This window comes from Monodelphis domestica, chromosome 3, assembly GCF_027887165.1.
Source record: "Monodelphis domestica isolate mMonDom1 chromosome 3, mMonDom1.pri, whole genome shotgun sequence".
In the NCBI taxonomy this organism is placed as follows: domain Eukaryota; kingdom Metazoa; phylum Chordata; class Mammalia; order Didelphimorphia; family Didelphidae; genus Monodelphis; species Monodelphis domestica.
This window is the reverse complement of record NC_077229.1, coordinates 28,765,397-28,790,023: the sequence shown is the minus strand read 5'-3', so window position 1 is coordinate 28,790,023 and position 24,627 is coordinate 28,765,397. Positions and strand designations below refer to the sequence as shown.

At 47.2% G+C, this 24,627-nt stretch overlaps 1 protein-coding gene across 1 annotated transcript in view; it reads right to left on the bottom strand.

The window, feature by feature from the left end:
• The window catches only part of SSH1 (slingshot protein phosphatase 1), a 103,915-nt gene extending 81,444 nt beyond the window's left edge, over positions 1–22,471 (bottom strand). Inside the window, exons 1-4 of the mRNA XM_056820932.1 lie at positions 22,402–22,471; positions 22,188–22,340; positions 21,989–22,056; positions 8,377–8,414 (exon numbers count right to left, since the gene is read on the bottom strand). Coding sequence (XP_056676910.1) covers positions 8,377–8,414; positions 21,989–22,056; positions 22,188–22,340; positions 22,402–22,471 — 329 coding nt within the window. The remainder of the gene's footprint in view (positions 1–8,376; positions 8,415–21,988; positions 22,057–22,187; positions 22,341–22,401) is intronic.
• Between the last annotated feature and the right edge of the window lie 2,156 nt (positions 22,472–24,627).

Sequence of the window (24,627 nt, the reverse complement as noted above, 5' to 3'; positions counted from 1 at the left end):
CAGAAAGAACACTGGCTCTGGAGACAAAGGACCTGCATTCAAATCCTGTCTCTGCTCCTTATGAGATCTTATGTGACCTTGAACAAGTCCCTTCGCCTCTTTGGGCCTCAGTTTCTTGTCTATAAAATAGGGGGGATTGGAGTCAGTGACCTCTGAGCCTCCTTCCAGCTCTACATCTACGATCCTGTGTTCTGTGAAAGGGAATTCTTTATTCTCTTTGTCTATTTTTAATCAATCTACTTAACCCATACTTAATTCATACTTAACCCCTTTTTAACATTTTGTTAGCCATCAAGTAAGAGAATTCCTTTCACAGTTAGTTCCAAGTCATTTACTATGTGTCCCATGGCCTCAGTTTGCTCCTCAGTAAAATGGGGATAACAAGGGCACCTACCTGGCAGGGTTGTGAGGATGCAATGCGATCATATCTGTAAACAGCCAGTGCCTGGCACCCAGTAGGTGCTCAATGAATCCTCCCTACTTAGCCCAGGGCTCTTTCCACTGCTGGGGTGTCCAATGAGACAGTCTCACAAATGAGATGATGGGTACAAAAGGCTTCAGAAACCTTATCTCCACAGACACACACACACACACAGAGAAACAGAGATGCGCCGTGCAAACAACGTACTTTCTCTCCCTGTATCTCTGGGCACACAGTATGGCCTGGCCAATGTCTTGGCATGGCGGCAATCGAATGGCTCCTGCCGGTCCCCAGAGAGGCCCTTCTCTTCCCTTGGCTTCCTCTGCTTACAGACACTGACTTCCCAGCTGCCCCTTCGAAGTGGGCTTAAACTCCAACAGGGCCAAATTAAAAATGAACTTTGGGCCCATGTTTCTTCTCAGTCCCCAGCTCCAGGTGGGAGCCTATTAGCCTGGGAGCCAGTGAAGCCTGGTCTTTGGGTTTTCTTTTTGTTTTTCCTTTAAACCCAGTGCATTCTGGAAGCTGACTTTAAACTCAAATCCACTACTGCTAAGAACCAGGCCTCGGGCTCTTCCTCTGTAAAAGGAGGAGCTGCTTCTTCTAGATGCTTTGGTCCCTTCCAGCTGGGATCCAGGTCCTAAGTCCCTGATCTTCTCTCAAAGGCTTTAGAGCCAAAAGTGTCCTGGCACAGGTTTTGAAAGGAAAAGCTGGGGGTGCAAGTGTTAAAACGAGATCCATTAATGCTTCTTTTTTCCTGAGTTCCTATGACCAGGAAGTGACAAGGGGAGAGTCCAGCCCAGTCCTCGTACCTGTCTCCTGAGGCCCCTTACCTGACTCAATTTCCCAGTGCCCTGGCAACACGAGAACAACATTTCCCACCAAGGGAAGGAAGCCAGAACCTGGCTGTCAACAAGACCTGGCTGTTTCCCAATACCTGTGGGCAGCCTGGAGGTCAATCTCTTAAAAGGAATATTTAGGAGGGAGTGAGGCAGCTGGGTGGCTCAGTGATTGAGTCAGGTCTTGAGTCACAAGGTCTCACGTTCAAATCTGGCCTCAGACACTTCCTAGCTGTGTGACCTTGGGCAAGTCACTTGATTCCCATTGCCTAGCCCTCACTGTTCTTCTATCTAGACAGAAGGTAAGGGTCTTTTTTAAAAAGTGTATTAGGTACAGAGAGCAACACAGAGAGGGAGAGGAGGAGGGAAGGGGAGATGAGGACAAGGAGAGAGGAAGAAAAGGAAAGAGAAGCAAGTTTCCCTATCAGCACTCAGGTGATATCTAGGTAGAGCTGCTCCTCATACAGAAAGCAATCAAAGAAGCCTGTTCAGTTGTTTGACTTTTCATGACCCCATTTGGGGTTTTCTTGCCATTTCCTTCTCCAGTTCATTTTACAGATAAGGAAACTGAGGCAAACAGTATGAAGTGACTTGTCTAGGGTCACATAACTAGTAAATATCTGGGGTCACATTTGAACACTGGTCTTCCTGACTCTATCTAGCCCTAGTACTCTGTCCACTGTGCCACCTAGCTGCCATGAAAGAAACTGCCTAAATGCTAAATTACCCCACCAGAATTTGCATTCTACCAGATTGGGGGAGTCCTTTTTAGCCTAGCATTAAATATCCCTTCACTTGTTACAAAGGATGCCAGTCCTTCCTTGAGGGAAAGGTATCCTTAAAACTATTTCCCCCCAATTCAGCATTTATTAAGCACCTACTATATGTGCAAACATTGTGCTAGGGGCTAGCAAGATGAACCAAAAAGCTGAGAAAATCCCTTGGGGATCCCAAAGGAACAGATAATTCCAGAATATACAAAAAAAAAAAAAGGACACTAAGGCATTTCAATAGGGAATATGTGAAGGATGCCTGGGGATTGAGAAAGGCTTTGTTAGTGGAAATTTGAGCAAAAGGCGGACATGAGGACAGAGAGTGTTCCAAGCAGTAGAGACCACCAGGGAAAAGGCTCAGAGGTGGGAAATAGCTTGCCAGTGTTACAGAGGAGCTGTGTGATCTTCGACAAGTTCTTTCCCTCCTGGGCCTCCTCAGTAAAATGAGGGGGTTGGACCAGATGGTCTATGAGGTCCCTTCCAGCACCAGAGGAAATAAGTGGCAAACAAAGCCCCAGGTATCTGGGAAATGTAGGAGGAAATGGATGGGAGGGAATGGTCTAGATACCCTTTGTTTGGGGAACTGGGCGCAAAGAAGCACTTCTCCTTTCTGAATCTTAGTTTCCTTCTCTGAAAAAAGAGGGGATTTCTGGTTCTAAACTGGAAGTTCAGAGAACAAGGCCAACGTCATTGTACCCATGGGCTCATCCCAGAAATCAGTGCGAGTTTTCGCTTCTTGCTTTTTTGGCTTGTTTTGTTTTAACTCAAACCTGCAAGTGGACGGAGGTCACTGAGAAGCAAAAATAATTCTCTGAAACCGTGAGGATTCCTTTGGCTGGTGTGGGGTCCTTCCTGGCCCCCAAATTCTGTGATAATCCTGATCAGGTAGTCAAAGGTGGCCCCTGGGCATGACAAGAAGGTTCAGGTTAAGACTGAGGCACTCGAATCTCTGATAAAGTTCCAGGTTGGTGAAGAAAAGACCCCAAAGGTAGACTCCAGATGGGGGTCAGGCCAGAGAATGCAGGAGCTCCGGAAGGTAGGAAGGGGGCCATAGAACATGGCATGTCAGGGCTAGGAGAACCCTAGGTCAGTCAACAAGCCAGTACTAAGTGCCTGCTCCGCTCCCTGGGCCTGAGAACCTACAGCTGTGCTGATCCACAAGGATCTAAAGGAGCCAAAGGAGCTCACTCTGCTGCTCTAAAGGGGGCTTGGGAACATGCAATGGATTAAGGAGAAGATAATCAGCAGAGGGAAGGGGGAAAGGCTTCCCGTCAGAAGGTGGGATTGGGAAGGAGGTCGGGAAGCCAAGAGGTGGAGGCCACAAGGGAGAGCATTCCAGGCACGAGAATTCCAGGCAAAACAGCTACCCAGAGGCATCATCTGGCAGCAGAAGCGCCAGGAGGCTCGTGTCAGTGTCAGTGTCATGGAGCTGCTCCTAGTCCATGGGATGAGTGAGACGCAAGAAGCCCAGAGAAGCAGGAAAGGGTAAGGCTGGGAAGGCTTTATAAGAAACCAAACGAAGGGTTTTCTATTTGGTCCTGAAGGTAAATAACAGGGAGTCTCAGGAGTTTACTGAGTAGGTGAGTGACACAGGCACTTGTGATCTAGGAACAGCATTTTGACAGCTGAATGGGGGGAGGATAGATCAGGGAGAGATCCTAGAACAGAGAATGTCAGGGCTGAGAGGGAGCTTAGAACCCAGAATTAGGGAATGTCAGATCTGGGAGAGACCTTAGAACAGAGAACATCAGAGCTGGGAGGGAGCCTAGAACACAGAATAGGGAACGTCAGAGCTGGGAGAGTCCTTGGAACAGGGAATGTCAGAGCTGGGAGAGTCCTTGGAACAGGGAATGTCAGAGCTGGGAGAGACCTTAGAACAGAGAATGTCAGAGCTGGGAGAGACCTTAGAACAGAGAATGTCAGAGCTGGGAGAGACCTTAGAACAGGCAGTCAGAGCTGGGAGAGTCCTTAGAACAGGGAATGTCAGAGCTGGGAGAGACCTTAGAACAGAGAATGTCAGAGCTGGGAGAGACCTTAGAACAAGGAATGTCAGAGCTGGGAGAGACCTTAGAACAGAGAATGTCAGAGCTGGGAGAGACCTTAGAACAGAGAATGTCAGAGCTGGGAGAGTCCTTGGAACAGGGAATGTCAGAGCTGGGAGAGACCTTAGAACAGAGAATGTCAGAGCTGGGAGAGACCTTAGAACAGGGAATGTCAGAGCTGGGAGAGACCTTAGAACAGGGAATGTCAGAGCTGGGAGAGTCCTTAGAACAGGGAATGTCAGAGCTGGGAGAGACCTTAGAACAGAGAATGTCAGAGCTGGGAGAGACCTTAGAACAGGCAGTCAGAGCTGGGAGAGTCCTTAGAACAGGGAATGTCAGAGCTGGGAGAGACCTTAGAACAGAGAATGTCAGAGCTGGGAGAGACCTTAGAACAGGGAATGTCAGAGCTGGGAGAGTCCTTAGAACAGGGAATGTCAGAGCTGGGAGAGACCTTAGAACAGAGAATGTCAGAGCTGGAAGAGACCTTAGAACAGGCAGTCAGAGCTGGGAGAGTCCTTAGAACAGGGAATGTCAGAGCTGGGAGAGACCTTAGAACAGGGAATGTCAGAGCTGGGAGAGACCTTAGAACAGGCAGTCAGAGCTGGGAGAGTCCTTAGAACAGGGAATGCCAGAGCTGGGAGAGACCTTAGAACAGAGAATGTCAGAGCTGGGAGAGACCTTAGAACAAGGAATGTCAGAGCTGGGAGAGTCCTTAGAACAGGGAATGTCAGAGCTGGGAGAGACCTTAGAACAGAGAATGTCAGAGCTGGGAGAGACCTTAGAACAGAGAATGTCAGAGCTGGGAGAGTCCTTGGAACAGGGAATGTCAGAGCTGGGAGAGACCTTAGAACAGAGAATGTCAGAGCTGGGAGAGACCTTAGAACAGGGAATGTCAGAGCTGGGAGAGACCTTAGAACAGAGAATGTCAGAGCTGGGAGAGACCTTAGAACAGGGAATGTCAGAGCTGGGAGAGACCTTAGAACAGGGAATGTCAGAGCTGGGAGAGTCCTTAGAACAGGGAATGTCAGAGCTGGGAGAGACCTTAGAACAGAGAATGTCAGAGCTGGGAGAGACCTTAGAACAGGCAGTCAGAGCTGGGAGAGTCCTTAGAACAGGGAATGTCAGAGCTGGGAGAGACCTTAGAACAGAGAATGTCAGAGCTGGGAGAGACCTTAGAACAGGGAATGTCAGAGCTGGGAGAGTCCTTAGAACAGGGAATGTCAGAGCTGGGAGAGGCCTTAGAACAGAGAATGTCAGAGCTGGGAGAGACCTTAGAAAAGGCAGTCAGAGCTGGGAGAGTCCTTAGAACAGGGAATGTCAAAGCTGGGAGAGACCTTAGAACAAGGAATGTCAGAGCTGGGAGAGACCTTAGAACAAGGAATGTCAGAGCTGGGAGAGACCTTAGAATGGAGAATGTCAGAGCTGGGAGAGACCTTAGAACAGAGAATGTCAGAGCTGGGAGAGACCTTAGAACAAGGAATGTCAGAGCTGGGAGAGACCTTAGAATGGAGAATGTCAGAGCTGGGAGAGACCTTAGAACAGAGAATGTCAGAGCTGGGAGGGAGCCTAGAACACAGAATAGGAAATGTTAGGGCTGGGAGAGACCTTAGAACAGGGAGTATCAGGGCTGTAGACCCTTAGAGGTCAGAGTCCAATTTCCTCACTTGATAGATAAAGTGAGATTTCTGACAGCCTGACTGGTTTAGGAGAACAAGATGGCAAACTTGGCCTAAGAATCTACTTTCTTGACTTCTCCGGCTCTGGATTTTTAAATAAAAGCTCCATTTCCAATCTCTTTCTCTCCGAAGATCAGGAGATTCCCAGCTTGATTTCTGCTTTCCTATACTCCACCCTCTACCCTCATTCCCATCCAGTAAGTCATCAAGGAAGTGCCCAGGGCCTCTCTGTTGTGGTCCGTTACTGCCCTCCCTTGGAAACCTCAGCATCCCAGAGACTCCTGCTTCTACACCACCAGGGGAAAGCTCAAGGCTGGGACAAATCCCTGGGACCAGAGTCCTTTCACTCACCATTAGGATCAAAATATCGAGCCTGAGTGAAGGAAAACAGACTTTATTGACGCTCCGCCTCTCTTCAGAAGAATCAAAGATATTTTCCATGCAAAGTCGCCAACAAAGATAATTTTCCCCCATCCCTGATCCCCCCCCCCCCCAGCCCTGGTTTCCTCCCACAAGTTCACACTGCCCTCTTCAATGCCCTGCCAACCTCGGAGCTCTAAACACATACCTCTTATGTGTTGTACAAGTCCCGGTTTCAAATTCCGCCTGTGATTCTTTAAATGACTCTCTAAATGACCCTGAAGAACCCTTGTGACTCAGAATGTATCATTCTCACAGGAGGAAACCCATTTTTCCCTTAAGAGATCATTGATGAGACTGATTTCAGGCAGCAAGTGGCACAGTGTCAGGCTTGGACACGAAGACCTGAGTCAAATCTAGCCCAGAGACTCACTTGCTTCGTGACCCCTGGCAAGTCATTGACCCTTTGTTCTCTCCGTTTCCTCAACTATAAAATGGGGATTTTAATAGTACTTACTGCAAAAGGTTGTGGTGATATGAGATAATATTTGTAAAAATGGCCTAGCTCAGTGCTTGGCCCACAGTAGGTGCTTTACAAAGGCAGATTCTCTTCATCTTTTCTCAGAATTATATAGGAGGGGATTTTGTTATTCTTGTTCACTTGGGTGAGTTTTCTTGGCAGAGACCCTGGAGCAGTTTGCCATTTCCTTCTCCAGCTCATCTGATGGATGAGGAAACTGAGGCCAATGGGGGCAATGATTTGCCCAGGGTCACACAGCTAGTTAGTGTCTGAAGCTGGATTTGAACTCATGAAGATGAGTCTCCCTGAGGCATAGCCCTCTTTCCACTGGGCTACCTTCCTGACATCCAGACTAAATAACTATAGATGGCATTTATAGAACCTTTAAGGCTTACAAAAGGCTTTACAAAGACTGGATCATTTGATCTTCACAATACTCCTAGGCAGGTAGTGCTATTCTCATCCTCATTTTACAAATGAGGAAACTGAGGCAGTCAGGGTGAAGAGACTTACCCAGAGTCATATATACAACTAGTGCATGTCTGAGGCCAGATTTGAACTCAGGAAGGCATCTTCCTGACTCCAGGCCTGGTGCTCTGTGCACTATGGCACCATTTAGCTGGCTGAGGATTTCAGGGAGTCAATAATAGCTCAATCCTTTCATCTTATATTCCTGGTATGTAGGCACACTTAATAAATACTGGTTATGGACTGCTTCAATTTGCTGGAGGTCACCTAATCCAACCCTCGAATTTTACAGATGGGGAAACTGAGGCCCAGAAGTTAAATGATATGTCCAAGGTCACTTGAACATAAGTAAGAGTAAAGCATCATAGATTCGGAGGCAGAAGGGCCTGGGAGGTCATTTTACAGATGAAGAATCTGAGGCCCAGAGAGGACAGAGGACTTGTCTTCAGGGTTCCTTCCACTGCACCGCCCTGTCTGTCCACTCTCTCTTGGCTTCCAGGGCACCAAGCATTCCAAAGCTTGAGATCTTCAGAAAACAAACCAACACCCAAACCCCAGGGCAGGTCTGGCTGCCCAAAGGAACACTCGCTTTTGTCCCTGTGTTAGCAAATATGACAATTAGAGGCTTCGTCTCCATTCTTTGGCTTTTTGAAACCTTTACCTTCTGTCTTAGTATCAGTTCTAAGACAGGAGAGCAGCAAAGGCAAGGCAGCGGGGGTTAAGTGACTTGCCCAGGATCACACGGCTAGGAAAATGAACCCAGGTCTTCTAGACTCCAGTCCTGGGGCTCTATAACTGTGCTACCTAGTTGCCTCTTGGTTTGTTTTAATAAAAAGGATAGGGGCAGCTAGATGGCTCCGTAGGTTGAGAGCTAGAGATGGGAGGTCCTGAGTTCAAATCTGACCTCAGACATTTCCTGGTTGTATGAACCTGGATAAATCATGTAACCCCACTGCCTAGCCCTTACTATTCTTCTGGCTTGGAAGCATTACACAGTATTGATTCTAAGATGGAAGGGAAGGGCTTTAATTGTTTTAAAACGTGGGGGGAGTAGCTAAAGCCAGGCTCTCACAAACAAACAAAAAATGCTATGAGCTAGGAAAGTCAACAGCTAAATTTGTAGTGATTTTCCCATGAAAATGGTAACAGAATATGGACATCCATGACAGGTCTGGGTCAATCTTGGCCTTGGAATCTGAGGTTAAAGTTTCTGATCTAGGAATGCTGGGATTCTGGACACACCTAAGGGGTAGAGGCGATGATGCCATGTTGGCACTTACCTGAGGTTTAATTTTCGGTCTTCATCGCTGCCAACCTCCTGAAACAAGAGAAAGAGAGAAAATGAATGAAAAAAAGAGAGAGAGGAGGAAGGGGGGAGAGAAAGGGAGACAGAGAGACAGATAGAGAGAGACAGAGAAAAAAGGAGGTGAGGAGGAGAGAAAGAAAGGGGGAGGGAGAGAGACAGAGATAGAGAAAGGGAGACAGAGAGACAGATAAACAGAAACAGAAAGAGGGAGACAGAGAGCTAAAGACAGAGAGAGACAGAGGGAGGGAGGGGAGAGACGGAGACGGGGAGGGAGGGAGGGGAGAGGGAGAGAGAGAGACAGAGACAGAGAGAGTCATGACATATATAGCAGCAGTTGCCACCCCTCGTTCCCAAATAATCACTCAGTGATAATGAGTAAAATCTCAGGTCTTGGCCACAGAGTGGAGGCAGAAGAGCCCGATTTGGGGTCAGAAAGACCAGAGTTCAAATCCTGTGTTAGGCACTTCCTTAGGCCTTAGTATGCTCTCTTAGAAAAGGGAAGGGCTACACTCTGACTTACAAGGTTACTCCCAGCTCTAAATCTTGGATCCTTTAAGAATCTTCTGCCTGGCATTCAAGGCCTTCCATAACCTGGCACCTCCCACACACCTTGCAGGCCTTATCTTATATACTCCCTTCTCCTTGCCTGCTGACATTCCAGAAAGACCTGGTCTTCTAGGTCCTTCCATGCTCCTAACTGACTGGCACTGCCCTCACGCAGCACTGTGTGCACGTCTCAAGGGCACCGAAGCTGCAATATCAGGCTTCGGAGGAATATTTGTATATCTTATCTTCCTAGCCTACAAGCCAATTCCGTGAATGTAGAAGCTCTGCTTTATCTGGATTCCTCCTCTCTGAAAGGCTACGCCACAGGCGCTGCACCAGAGATGTTTAGTCCCTTTTCACATGTGAAGAGAATTATGGGGCTGAGCGCTAGAAGGGCCCTTAGAACAGGGGATGTTACTGTTTGAACCAAAGGTTCTCAACCCCTACACCTATTCCAGACCTTCTTCCCTCTCTTCCATCTCCATGACAGTAGCTACCATTTCAGAATCTGTTAAACAAGATAAAGTAAAAGTGCTTGTGCTATGGAATTCCGTCACCCTTTTGAATGAAACTGTACTTTGTTCAGCATAAAAGTATTTCTGTGGCTTTGAAAAATGTGGTGCGTGCATGTGTGTGTGTGTGTGTGTGCGTGTGTGTGTGTGTGTGTGTGTGTGTGTGTGAGTTTTCACACATCATTTATTCAGCCTGCACAAAGTACGCTCGCTAATGAGTCACTCAATAATTTGGCTGAGGCATGGGCATATCCCATAATGCTTTGAATTTTGAATAATATTTTGAATATTGAATAATAAGCTGCACTTGGAGTCAGGAACATTTGAGTTCAAATTCTACCTCAGATGCTTATAAGCTGGACTTAAACTCTTTGAACATTGGTATCCTCATTTTAAAAATGAAGAACATGGTCTCAATTACTTATAACGTCACTTCTAGCTTTAAATCTATGATCAGATATCTCTAAAACTTCACTCTTTCCCTCAAATAACCCAGCAGATTCATTCCTGGAACTTGTGAACATTTCCTATTTGGCACTTTCTATAAGCAAAAAGAGTCTAACTTGCCAAAGTTATTTGGCCTCCTCTAATTTTTCTTTGGGTCATGTTTCAATGAAACTTACAGCCGTTGATCTGAAGACAACCTGGGAAGTTTGGAGGACCACCAACTCAATAACTGTACACAGTGGCACCCAAAAAGCATTAGGAAAGAAGGTATGATGTACAGCACCAGAGTGGCGATGGTCCAACCACTCCATGATCTTTTGATTAATGGGTTCAGTTCCAGGAACTATAGTTTATGATCAGCTCAATAGCGTCTTATAGAGGGTGACCAGGATGTCTAAGGGCCTTGAGAAGTAGTTGAAGAAACTGGGAAAGTTAATATGGAGATAAGATTGATTTTTTTTTTAGTGGAACTAGTATTTAAACTAGTTCTTTTTTCCAAAATTAGTTTAAACAGTAAGTCCCTGTACACTAAATCCAGGGCATTTCCTATTTTACATGATGCTATCCCCACATAAGTAAGATTTAGATTGACTAAGGCATTTCTAGGAAATGGCAATCACATCAGCAATAGAAGAGTGATGGGCAGGTCCCCATGTATTGAATATACTCTCCTCCCTTCCCAATGTCTAGCCCTTGCTGAATGTTCAATTTGATATCACGGTCTACTCTCAAATCTCTTGTGGTAAAGTCATTATTGCCAATCACACTTTATCAAAGGCTAATCCTAGATTACATCCTCAAAAAGCCTTCATTTGATCCATCTATGCCCACAAGGTATATCTCATTTCATATACATATACATATATACATACATATATCCTATATCTTTTCCCTTTCATGGTTAAACTTGTTAGGAAAACCATCTACACTTAGTGCCTCATTTCATTTCTCTCACTCTTACAACCTTATCATCCAACTGAAACTGCTATCTACAAAGTTGCCAATGCTCTATTTCTCTTCTTAAAAAAAAGTATCTATTTATATTATTTATATTAAAGTATATATTTAACAAAAATTTGAATTCTAAATTCTTTCCCTCTCTCCCACCCTTTGAGAAGGCAAGAAATATACATGCGAAGTCATGAAAAATATATTTCCATATTAACAATGATGAAAAAAAAGGCAAGAAAAATGAAGTGAAAAAACTATACTTTGATTTCTACTTGGACCCTATCAGCTCTCTCTCTTTTCATCATAAGTCCTTCAGAACTTTCTTGGATCATGGTATTATCAGAATAGCTAAGGCCTTCACAGTCTAATTAACATTAGAATATTGTTGTTACTATATATGACGTTTTAGTTCTGCTCATTCCATTTTCATATAAGCCTTCCCAGGCTTTTCTGAAACCATTCTGCACATCATTTCTCATAGTACAATATTGTTGTTTGGTCATTTTTCATTCATATCTGATGTTTCATGATCCCATTTGGGATTTTCTTGGCAAAGATCTGGAGTAATTTGTCCCTTCCTTCTCCAGCTCATTTTACAGATGAGGAATTGAGGAAAACAAGATGAAGTGACTGGTCCAAAGTCACACAGTTAGCTTGTCATTATCTCCTCCAGCTCATTTTATAGATGAAGAACTGAAACAAATAGGGTTAAATGACTTGTCAAGAGCCACACAACTAGGAAGTGTCTGAGGCTGGATTTGAACTTGTTAACATGAGTCTTACTGATTCCAAGCCCATTGCTCTATCCATTAACTGTGCCATCTAGCTTCCCCAATATTATTCCATCACAATCATATGCCACAACTTATTCAGCTATTCCCCAAGTGATGGGCATCCCCTCAAATTCCAATTCTTTGCCACCACAAAAAGAGCTGCTAGAAATATTTTGTGCATATATAGGTCCTTTCCCCTTTTTTAAAATTTCATTGGGATACAGACTTAGTAGTGGTATTGATGGCCAAAAGGTATGCAGACTTTTATAGCCCTTTGGGCATGTTTCCAAATTGTTCTCCAGGATGGTTGGATCAGTTCTCAACTCCACCAACAGTACATTAGTGTCCCAATTTTTCCACATCCTCTCCAGCGTTCACCATTTCTGATAGGTGTGAGGTAGCATCTCAGAGTTGTTTTAATTTGCATTTCTCTAATCAATAGAGATTTAGAGCATTTATAGTCAAATGACTATAAATAGCTTTGATTTCCTCTTCTAAAAACTGCTTGTTCATACCCTCTGACCATTTATCAGGTGGGGAATGATGCCAATGATCTCCTAACAGCCACATCTATGGTTTTTTTCTCATCTCTGTAACTTCTGACACTTGACACTTGGGGATTCCCCTCTCTATCCTGGATCTCCTCCTACTTATCTGACTAACCCTTCTCTGTCTCCTTCCCTGGATCCTCCTCCACACCTAGCCTCTAACCCTGAGTGTCCCACAGGGCTCTGTCCTAGGCCCTTTCCTCTACTCCATCTCTATTATTTTACTTGGTGATCTCATTATTACCATCTCTAGGTTCAAGATTCTCAGACCAACTTCTCCATCTCTAACTTCTCTACTGATTTCCTCCAGTCTTGCACTTCCAATGGCCCATTGGACATCTTGAATTAAATGTTCCAAAGACATCTGAAACTCAAAACAGTCAAAACAAAACCCATTGAATTTCCCCCTAAGCCCTAGTCCCCTCCTACCTTCCCTATTTCTTCCCAGACTACCACTATCTTCTAGTCCTTCAGGCTCACAACTTAGAAGCCATTCTGGACTCCTTACCATCCCTCACCCCCCATATCCAAGCTATGGCCAAGGCTTGTTGATGTTAAATTTGTAGCATCTCCCAAATATGTCCCTTTCTCTCCTCTGATGCTGCTATCACTCTGGTGCATTCCTACAACACCTCATGTTTAGACTACTGCAATGGCTGCTAGTTGAGTCAACCAGCCTCAGTCTCCCTCCACTCCAATCCATCTTCCATTCAGCCACTAAAGTGATTTCCCTGAAGCTCAGGTCTGGACATATCATTCCCCTCTCCTACTCAATAAACCCCAGTGGCTCCCTATGGCCCTCGATTTTGCATTCAACACCCTTTTATAACCTGTCCTACCTTTCTAGTCTTCTTACACCTTATTCCTTTACATGTATTCTTCCTTCCAGTGACATTGGCCTCTTGGCTATTCCTCCCACCAGATAGTCCATCTCCAGCCTGAGCATTTTCATTGGCTGCCCCCAGTGCCTAGAATTTTCTCCTCTTTCTCTCCATCTCCTTGTTTCAGTCCCAGCTAAAATCTCACTTCCTAGGAGGCCTCTTCTGACCCCTCAATCTCAATGTCTCCCTTCTGTTGATTATTTCCACTGTGTCCCGTCAAGAGCTTGTTTGAACATAACTATTTACCTGCTGTCTCCCCCATTAGACTGTGAATTCCTTGGAGGCAGGGACTGTCTTTTCCCTCTCTTTGTCTCCTTAACATTTGGCATGTGGCCTGGTTCCTAGGAGGCCCTTAATGCTCATTGACTGAATAAATCCCAGCAACTGCTTCTTTTTCTTCTGCTCATATGAAGACAATGGGCTTTCCCAACTGGGCCCTCCAAAGATTGACGCACTGAGTCCGGAATCAGGAAGACCCAAGTTCAAAATTAGCCTCAGATACTTATTAGCTGTGTGACTTTGGGCAAGTCTCTGACCCTCTGTTTGCCTTAACCCACTGGAAAAGGGAATGGCAAACCACTCTGGTATCTTTGCCAAGAAAACCCCATGGACCGTATTGGTGTACTAGGGTCTACGAGGTCAGGAAGAGTGAGACGTGACAGGATGACAACCACCACCTCTGCCCACCTCACTTTTCTGCAAGTATTTGGTGAGTTATTCCACATAAGAGAGAAGAGACGTGTTCTTCTTGGCCCCAGAAGACAGGAGCAGGAACAAAAAGAACTGGCATTTATATGGTGCTTTAAGGTCTACAAAGCACTTTATAAATACTATCTCAGTTTATCTTTGCTGGTGAGGGGGTGCTGGTGATTAAGCCCCCGGAATAGTAGAGTCAGAAAGACGTGGAGGCCAGTTCCCTCAGTTTACAGAGGAAGGAACAAAAGCTTGGGGGGCAAAGTCATGATAATAGGTTAATAATATTAACTTCCCAACCAACTTCCTCAACTTCTAGGGAAACTGAGGCCAGAAGAAAGGAGTACCTTGCTCAAGGTTATGCAAAGAGTAAACATCTATATAAGCAACTTGAAAAAGATTGTTTTGTTGTCTTTGTATCCTCAGCACCTGGCATGGCGCTTGGCACACAGCAAGCACTTAATAATTGTTGGATGAATGTTGAAAAATGGACTGGTCTATAAAGAGAAGCTATTATTATTAACTTCATGATCATGGCTTTTAAGGGGGATGATCCGTTGGTCACTCCCAGAATCGAAAGAGAAAATGAATCCTCTTTCATGGATGTCAGAAGAGGAAGGAACCTTGGAGGTCATCCAGGCCGCCTCATCGGTCTCTGCCCCCAAACCTTCTGTGCCACATCTCTGAAGAATGGCCATCCAGCCTCTTCTCAGAGACCTCCCTCGAAGAGATGCTCACCACCTCTTGGGCCAAACCTTTTGACCCAGCTCAAAATGTGATAAAGATTTTGTTGACATCAAGCCACTGGCCACTTTGCAGCTTCTACCCATCAGACAGCTAGGCGGCATAGTGGTCAGAGTCCTGGGCCTGGAGTAGAGAAGACTCGAGTTCAAATTCTACCTTAGACACTTGCTAGCTGTGTGACTCTGGGTGATATAACCTGGAGCAAGTCACTCCCCACTCCTGGCCTCAGTTTCTGTAGAATGAGGAAGTTAGATGAGCTGACCTCTACATTCCCACCAAGCTCTAAAGCTATGCTCCTCGGTGGCTCATAAAAGCACTTTCAAGAGACTTTGTCCCCCTTCCCCCTCCCTTGTAAACTGAAGGAACTGGCCTCTGTGTTATTCTGGCTATAGTATTCCACGTTCAAGGGATTAACAGCTACCAGGGGTGTCTGACACTATCCAGTCTATCCAGATCATTGTATACACGAGTCAGTCAGTGAACATTTATTAAGCCACTTCTGCATGCCAGGCACTGTGCTAAGTGCTGGTCAAGATCCCAAGGGCGCTCATGCGCAGGGCCAGGACTAGAGTCCAGGGTTCCAGATTCTAAGTCCAGGGCATCTCCCATAACATGTCCTAAAGCCCCTTCCAGTGCCCACAGGTTTATGGCTTCTACAGCCATCTCTTTTGATATTCACAGCAACCCTTGGGATGACACGGGGCAGGCAGGACCAGCCCATTCTCAGAAGAGCACACTGAGGCAAAGAAGGAAAGTCATTTGGCCAGAATCACAGAGTTGATGGAGCGTATAGCATTTTAAGCCCAGGGTTCCTTCTTCTCCTTCTGTTCCAGGCATCAGATAAAAATACAACCACCCAGAGGTGGGGGTGATACACTACATATACTGTCAGCCTGGGTTGAGCCATTGGCTAGATTGGCTAAACTGCTCTCTCCCCATCTTTCTCTCTGTCTGTCTCTCCCCTTCCCTTCCTCCCTTTCTCTTCCCCAACTATCTCTTACTGTCTGTGTTCTCTCTTCCTGCCTTTCTCTCTCCCTTCCTTTCCCTCCTTCCTCCCTCTCTCCCTTTCTGTCTTCCCATCTCTCTGTCTCTCTCTTTCCCAATCTCTCTCTTCTTCCTCCCTCTCTCTGTCTCTGTCTCCTATCCCCACCCCTTCTCTTTCCTTTGTATTCTTTGGAGATGGTTCTCTAAAGAGGGTAAGGGAGAAGCTAGAGTTAGATCTAGAGGTGATGTAAAAACAAGAGAGACACAAACATTTTTTTTTAAACCTTTACCTTCTGTCTTGGAGTCAATACTGTGTATTGGCTCCAAGGCAGAAGAGTGGTAAGGGCTAGGCAATGGGGGTCAAGTGACTTGCCCAGGGTCACACAGCTGGGAAGTGTCTGAGGCCAGATTTGAACCTAGGACCTCCCATTGAGACACAAACATTTTAAGGACACCAAAAGGCCTCTTTCCCCATCAGTCTTTAAGGTGTGGGCACTGTGGAGGTTCTGGAATCAGACTGCCTGAAAGGAGAGAGTGCATCTAAAAACCTTAAAACACGAGAGAAATGTGGGCTATTGTTACTATCAGGAGAAGAATGATAATCCATCAGAACAAGCATTTTATTAAGTATCTGTTATACACAAGGCACTGTGCTGTGTGCTGGGGATCCAGAGAAAGGCCCAAACCAATCCCCACCCTCAAGGAGATCACCGTCTAACGGGGGGAGACAACAGGCCAGCATCTATGGACAAATTAACCAAAGACGAGAGAAACTGGGAGTAATATCAGGAGGAAGGTTGGCTCATGTTCCCTGGCACATTTAGCTTTACAAAGTACTTTTGTTCCCACAATCTGATAGATAAAGCAAGGATTCTAACATTGAGATTTTGCAGATGAAGAAACTGAGGCATTAATCAGTGAAAGGACTTGCCTAAGGCCACACATCTATTAAATGGTAGGGTTAAGGCTTGAACTTGAGGCATAAGAATACAGGACCGTAGGAGCAGCAGGGTAGCACAGTGGATAGAGCATTGGGCCAGCAGTCAGGAGGACCTGGGCTCAAATCTGGCCTTAGATACTTCCTAGTTGTGTGACCCTGGACAAGTCACTTATGCTTTTCTGTCTTAGAAATGATATGAAAACATAAGGTAAGAGCTATTTAGGAAAAAAATTATATATATATATATAAAAATAATTATAGCTCTAGACCTGAGGGCTCTCAAGATCAACCACCTTATTTTATAGATGAGGAAATTGAGGGGAGAGAGAGAGGAAGAGACTTGCCCTAATCCTGGTAAGAACTTATCCAAACTCAGCTCTTTTGCCTCCAAATCTAAGACTTTTTCCAATTAAACCCCCCCAAACTTTTAAAATTGCCTCGAAAACCAGCAAGATGTGAAGTATGAAACATCCTAGGTAGTGGGCTAACTTGTATATAATGATAAGAAGTGCTATTTAATGTGCTTTAAAGGACTTCTGAAAGGTCCGGAGTTATTGCTTCTTGGGCCCTGGAGTGATTTTTCTTTATTTTTTCCCTCTGTATACAGAAAACTGGAAAGAAAAAAATCCCCAACGACTGAGCCCGCTAGGGCTTGGCATATTTCATCCATCACACAGAGGTGCCCATTGAGAGGGGAAAGAGAAACCTGGAAAGCAGCGATGGCTGGGAGAGATGGAAGGCTGAAACCAGAGGGAAGCTGGCCCTGGGCACCACTGTGAGAGAAGGAACAAGACACCCAGCCAGGGAGAGGCCAAGCTGCCCAGGGAGCCAGCTGGGGACTTCATTCCAAGGGAGAAAATGTTGGAAGGCTCAGTCGGGACGGGAGTCACCCAAGCCTGGCACCTAGTGCCTGGCCTGCCACACCCAGAAAAATGGGAAAACATTGTCACACAAAGCGAGCTGGGCTTGGCAGCCAAGGAACTCAGTTCGGATCCCAGCTGTCATTCACTAACCCACGTTCCTGGGTAAAAAGACAGGGTCAGACTAGGTCATCTCTAAGCTCCCTTCAAGTTCTAGAATGATGATTCTCTGATCTCTGATTAGCACAGTGCCTGGAACATAGTGGGGGTTAATACATGTTTATTGGATTGAAATAGATTTATCTCACTTTGAGCCTCAGTTTATTCCTCTGTAAAATGGAGGCAATACATGGTAGAGGAAGAAAAGATCCCCGGATTTGGAGCCAGAAGAACTGGGTTCAAATCTCAAGTCTGTTATGGCTGATTTGTGTGACCCTGAGCAAATAAACTCCCCTCTGTGGTCCTCAGTTTGTCCTCTATAAAATGAGGAGGTTGGCCTAGGTTCGTTCTTTCTTTCTTTCTTTCTTTCTTTCTTTCTTTCTTTCTTTCTTTCTTTCTTTCTTTCTTTCTTTCTTTCTTTCAGAATCCTTACCTTCCGTTATAGTAATAATTCTAAGACAGAAGAGCAGTTAGGACTGGGCAATCAGGGTTAAGTGACTTGCCCAGGGTCACCCAGCTAGGAAATGTCTGAGGACAGATTTGAACCCAGGCCCTCCTGTCTCTGAGCCTAGTTCTCAAACCACTGAGCCATCTAGCTGCCCCTCTAAGGTCTTTTCAAGCTTTGCCATGGAATAATTTCCCCACTACAATTATATGATTCCAGTTAAGTCCTATATACCTGCTGAACCTGTAAGTATTAGTGTCCATGTGTAGACATCATTACTTTTAAGGATTTAGCTCAGTTTGTGCCTGGTCTTTGTTATTTTTAGTCTAGACTTATGCTTGACGGGTTTTTTTCTGTATCCCCAGAACTTAATACAGTGTCTGGCATATAGTAGGTATTTTAAAAATGCCTCTGACTATCAGATCTCATCAATGTAAGGAACTTCTGGTGAGAAAACTCCCTCTACCAACAGCAGATCAGCTCCTACTTTACAACGTAAGTCTCAGAACGTTTGCTGGGACCCAGAGAAGGAGGGTGATTTGCCCAACGACACACCATCAGAGATGGGCCAGAGGCTAGAAGCCCAACTCTCCACCCATCACTCTGTAAGGCTTTGCTTCAAAACCTGCCCCAGACAGAGGAAAACATCCAGGGCTTGTCTCCCTCTCCCAGACCCAGTGCTGGGTCACTTATTCACACCAGATAGGCAGGGCCAGTTCCTTCCTGTGAGAGAAAAAGGAAGAAGAGAGGAGAGAGGAAGAAAAGGCAGAGAGGAAGAGAAAGAGAGAGAGAGAGGGAGAAAGGAGGAGGAAGAGAGAGACAGAGAGAGAGAAATAGAGACAGAGAGAGAAAGAGAGGGGGGAAGGAAGAGAGAGAGGAGGAGAGAGAGGGAGGGAGAGAGAGAAAGAGAAGGGGAGACAAAGAGAGAGACAAAGAGGGGGAGAGGAAGAGAGCTCAGGGGAGGCAAGAGAGTCCAAGAAGAAAGAGGGAGAAAGGAGGAGGAAGAGAAAGAGAGAGGGAGAAAGAGAGAAACAGAGAGAGAGAGAGACAGAGAGGGAGAGAGTAAGGAGAGAGAAAGAGAAGAGGAGAGGGGGAAAGGAAGAGAGAAAGAGGAAGAGAGGAAGAAAGGAGGGAGAAGAGAGAGAAAAAGAGAGAGAGGGAGGGAAGGGGGGGGGGAGGGAGAGAGAGAGGAGGAGAGTGAGATATTGCCAGGAAGGAGAATGGCTTAGAGCTGCTGTGTCTGAGGCTTGAGTCTGCTCTGTCTCACCTCACAGCAGCTTCATCTCAGGGCTGCATGAAGTCAGTTTTGTGTATGGAGATGATGAGGCATGTCATCAGTCAGGGGCCCTTTGAGCTCCCTGGGGGAGACACTGACAGATCACGACAGGCCCTTGTTTAGGGTGAAAGGGAGAGCTACATGATGGGATCATAAATGTCAGAACTGGTAGGGGCCAGAGAACAGAGACTGTCAGGGCTGGGAGGGTCCTTAGAATGTCAGAGTCTTGATGATCATCATCTAGTCCAACCTTCTCATTCTTCAGAAAAGAACGATGTTGGGGAGAGGAAGGACTCACCCAAGGTCACACAGCTAGATGAGTTCACTGAAGGAGAAGCCTGAAGCCCGGGTCTCTGAGGCCAGCACTCCTTCTCCCAGTGTGCTCAGAACAAAAGTCCTCCTGACCAAAGGCTCAAATAGCTCCTTTCCTATCCTCAAACAGCACCTGCTATCACTCATTCTAGAAACACTCAGCAAGCATCTGTCAGGTAATGGCTCTTGGGGAAGGGCTGGGGAGTAAAGACTGACTAAAGCCCCATCCTCTCCCTTCAAGGAGATGGCAGTGTATGAGGAGATGAGGGACCCCCAGAGTACAGAAGAGCCTGATTAACCACCCTGAGCTGGGGGGGGTTCGTTCACCCCCATTTACCATGATTCATTTCTAACCCCAGCCCAGGATAAACATCTTTCTCTCTCCCAGCACAGCCATGCTCTCTCCAGAGTGTACAGCACTTAGCTGGGAGTTCCCTATGAAACCCCAAGTCCAGTCTCACCTGAGTCTCTGTGAAGCAGCTGTAATTATTATCCCCATGTTAGAGATGACAAAAATGAATCCCAAAGAGGTTTATCTCAGCTTGGATTTGAACCCAGGTCTGCTAACTCTAGGTACAGGTATACCCATGTAGCCTAATAAGGTAGAAGCTGAAAGCCAGGAGAATGAGGCAAACCTTCCAAATGTACCCACTATCCAAGACCTCAGGTAACATCTCCCCTTTCCCCTCTCCTTCAAAGACTAGCAGGCAAATTCCTCAATCTCTATACCCTTCTCTCCAGACTTAGAGATGAATTCTGGGTAAGGATTCTGGTTGCATCACAGCCTGGGCAGAGCCTTCCAGGGCCAGGGTGGGGATATTTACGGGAGGCCTGGAGTTCTCACTGGCCCACTGCAACCAAGTGTCCCCTCACTCAGCACCAGTCAGCTAGTTCCTGCTCTCCTTGACCAATCATCCCCCAGGAAAGGGCAAAGAGAGCCAGGATCACAGATGTGCACTCTCTCTCCGCCCCCCCCCCCCTCTGTCTCTGTCTCTGTCTCTGTCTCTGTCTCTCTCCCTCTCTCTCTCTGTCTCTCTCCCTCTCTCTCTCTGTCTCTCTCTCTCTGTCTCTCTCTCTCTGTCTCTCTCTCTCCCCTCTCTCCCTTTCTCTCCCTCCTTCTCTCTCTCTCTCTCTCTCTCTCTCTCTCTCTCTCTCTCTCTCTCTCTCTCTCTCTCTCTCTCTCTCTCTGTCTCTCTCTCCTCTCTGTCTCTGTCTCTCTCTCTCTCCCCTCTCTCCCTCCTTCTCTCTCTCTCTCTTTCTCTCTCTGTCTCTCTCTCTCTCTCTCTCTCTCTCCTCTCTCTTCTCTCTCTCTCTCTCTCTCTCTGTCTCTGTCTCTGTCTCTCTCTCTCACACACACACATAGTTTCAAAAACCAATTACCCAGAATGATCCAGTCATACAGACAAACAGAGAAATCATAAGAGACAATGATCCAGAAACATGCAAATGGAGACCTCAAGAGAGGTGCACAGAGACCTAGAGGGAGACCCAGAGTAACCCAGAAAACACAAAGGGCTCACAATGACTCAGACACAGACAGAGACTCAGAGTGACCCAGAGACATAGAGAGATACCTGGGAGAAACAGGCACAAAGAGATATCCAGAAACATAGAGACTACAGAGATCCAAGGTGACAGGACCCACACAGAGAGAGAGAGATCCAGCATAGAACTGAGGGACCTAGGCACAAAAGACTGAGACACAGAGACTAAGAGATATAGATCCAGGGAAATCCAGAGGCACTCAACTCAGAAAGCGACACAGAGAGTCTAAGAGAAAGACCCTGAGAGACCCAAAGTTATACAGACACATAGAGAAAGGCAAGAATTCCAGGGATTTAGAAAGGGACTCATAGAAGCTAGGAGAGACTCAATAAGGACCCCAGAGGGACCCAGGCACACAGAGACTCAGATTGGGACCCAGAAGAGCCACAGAGAAACTAAGAGATGCAGGCATAAACACAGACTCAGTAGGGATCCCAGAGGGATCCAGAGAGAAATACATAGAAACTAAGGGAGAGACACTGAAACTATGGGAGAAACACAGAAAGACTCAACAAACAGACCCAGAGAAAGGAGGAGAGAGCCAGAAGTCAAACCCAGAGGGGCCCAGGCACACAGAGACTCCGCCACAGATCCAGAAGAAGACCCAGGAGAGACAGAAGCCATCCAGACACGCCGGGAGGCTCAGCAAGGTCCCGGAGGAACCCTGGTATACAGAGACTCAGATAGAGACTCAGAAAGAGATACATAGAAACTAAGAGAGACACAAGTCTTACAAAGAGAGACGGAGTGAGGATTCCAGAGGGACCCAAGCACACAGAGCCTTGGAGACTCAGAAAGAAATACATAGAAACTATGGGAGAGACACAGTGATCCAGACAGAAGGACTCGCAAACAGACCCAGAGAAACTAGGAGAGACAAGTCAAAGGCAGAGGGACCCCGGCACACAGACTCAGCAAGAGACCCAGAAAGAGGTGCCTAGAAACTATGGGAGAGGTCGGTGATCCAGACCCGGAGACTCCGGGAGAGCCCCATTAGGAGACAGAAGACATCCGGACAAGCCGAGTCGGGCAGCATCCCTGGGGGACTAAGAAAGAGACTCCGGAGGAGATACATAGAAACGAGGAGAGACAAGTCTTAGAGCCGCAAGGATTCCGAAAGGAGCGCAGGGGACCCAGAAAGAGGCACGCAGAAAGCATGGAAGACACACAGCGATCCAGAGGGGGGACCCCGGACACGACCAAGGAGCCGCAGGGATCCCGGCCCCACAGGCCGACCGCAGCCCCGGAGCCCTTCAGAGGCGTCCCGAGGGTCCCAGGCAGGCCCGGAGAGCCGAGAGACGCCGGGCCTCGGCCGCTGGGGCCTGGTGGGGCGGGACGGGCCCGGGCCCCCTCACTCTCTCCCTCCCTCCCCGGCTGGCTCACCTCGCTGGTGCTGGCGGACGAGGAGGGCGGCGCTGGGCGTGGGCGAGCGCTGCAGGGTCACCAAGGCCATGGCCACGGGCGCACGCGGCTGGGGGCCTCCGGGCTAGAGCCGCCGCTGCCGCTGCTGTCGCCACTGCTCCGGTCGCCGCCGCCGCCGTAGCCGCTCCGGGGCCTCCATCGCGCCGCGGGGAGCGGGGAGCCGAGGCCGCCGCCGCCGCGGCTCGTCCTCGTCTCCGGCTCCTCCTCCTCCTCCTCCTCCTCCTCCCTCCTCCCCCTTAGGCCGCCCTTCCTCTTCCTCTAGCCCGGGGGCGGGCAGGCGGCCTAGCGCGCCCAGCGCCCAGGGCCTGCCCCGCGGGCGAGCAGGAGAGGGAGGGCCTGGCGACTCCAGTTCCTGGCCGGGCCCCAGACGCGCGCCCGGAGTCGCGCGCCCGCGTTGACGCCCCCCCACCCCCCCACCCCCGGAAAGTGACCGGGGGCCACCGAGATAGCGTGAGGTGAGGGGTAGGGAGAGCCTAGTTCAAAGCAGGCTCTCCCCCTCCTTTGGCACAACTTCCAGCACACAGTAGGCGCTTATAAATGCTCTGACTTACTGACCCCACATCAAAGAGCTGACAAGTGTGTGAGCAGCTCCTACTGTGTGCCCAGCGCTGTGCCAAGGCCCGGGGATCCAGGGAAGGACAAAAACGGGCCCTCCCTTGGCCTTACTGCCCGATGCATAAGCCAGGGTCAGTGGAAAGACTCCCTTCGAAGCCAGATGGGTGTGAGGAAAAGCCCCCATTCTAGTCCGGTGACTTCCAACAAATGGGCTCTCTTCTCTAGACCAAAGGCCCCTCTTCCTGGGGGCCGCCTCAGTGCCAGGCACCGTGCTGGGGGCTGGGCACAATTGGGGGAGGGGGCAGGGGGGTAACTGGAACAGGTGACTTTCCAAACCAAGTCACAGCCCCTTGGGCTCGCTCTTCTCATGGGCAAAAATGGAGAGCATGAAGGTCCCTGGAAGAACCCCTAACTTAGGCTAACTCTAGGAATGCTCAGCACTCTCCGTGCTCTGACCTCCCCGTTCTATGGCTCCTCCTAGCCCTGATGCTCTCCGTTCTAAGGGTCCTCCCAGCCTGACAGTTAGAGGATTTTATTTTAAATCCCGTAGGAGACGGGAGAAAATGACAGGGCGGGCCACAAGGACTGGGGGCTCCTCTTCTTTAATAGGCTCAGCAGGGACAAGGCAATGCACCTACCCAGGCGCAGCTGGTTTCCTCAATGGGATAAACCTCTAAATAAGATAAAATGAGGGTAACGTTGGAATCTTTGCATCCAGAGGATTGGGAGGAGCTTGGAACTCAATGCTAAGCCCTCATGACCTACAGATTAGAGCAGGATAGCTCTCAATCTACCAACCTTGGCAGTACAGTCACAACTCCAGGGACAGTTAGGTAGCACTAAGTAAGAGCATCAGGCCTGGAGTCAGGAAGACCTGGGTACAAATCTAACCTCAGACACTTCCTAGTTGGGTGGCCCTGGGCAAGTCACTTAACCCTGGTTGTCTGGCTCTAGCCACTCTTTATCTTAGAATTGATATTAAGACAGAAGATAAGGATTTAAAAACAAACACCAGGTAGGTCTCAATCAGTGGATGTGGAGTGAGAGCTAAGCCTAGAAATGGAAGGTCCTGGGTTCAGTTCAAACCTCTGACACTTCCTAGCTCTGTGACCCTTGTTGTCACTTAACCTCAATTGCCTATGGAACCAATATTTAGTATTGATTCTACACAGACTGTAAAGATTTAAAGAAAAAAAAAACCTCCCTACTTCTCTGCTGTGAGAAGAGAGCTATGTTCTATTATTTTTTCTCCAGGACCTTTATTGTTTTTAATTTAATTTAATTCCGCTCCTTTCCAGTGAGGAATGAATAAGTGAATGAATGAGAAAGCTTTATTAAATGTTTGTCTTCCACAACAAAGATCAAGAATGCTTTGTTCTAATATTGTGTAGTATTTTTTGTTATCTACTATTTTATTTTCACCCTCTGTCTTACCAAGCCTTCGTAAATATTTGTTGGGAAGAAAAAGACGAAGTGGTTTGGGAGTTTTGTTTTTGTTTCTTTAATTCTAAACAAAGATCAACATATTAGGTAGAGGAGGTAATGTGATATGGTAGAAAGAGCACAAGTCTGCACTCAGAGGTCTTGGGTTCAAATCTCACTTCTTGAAACTTACTAAATGTATGACTGTGA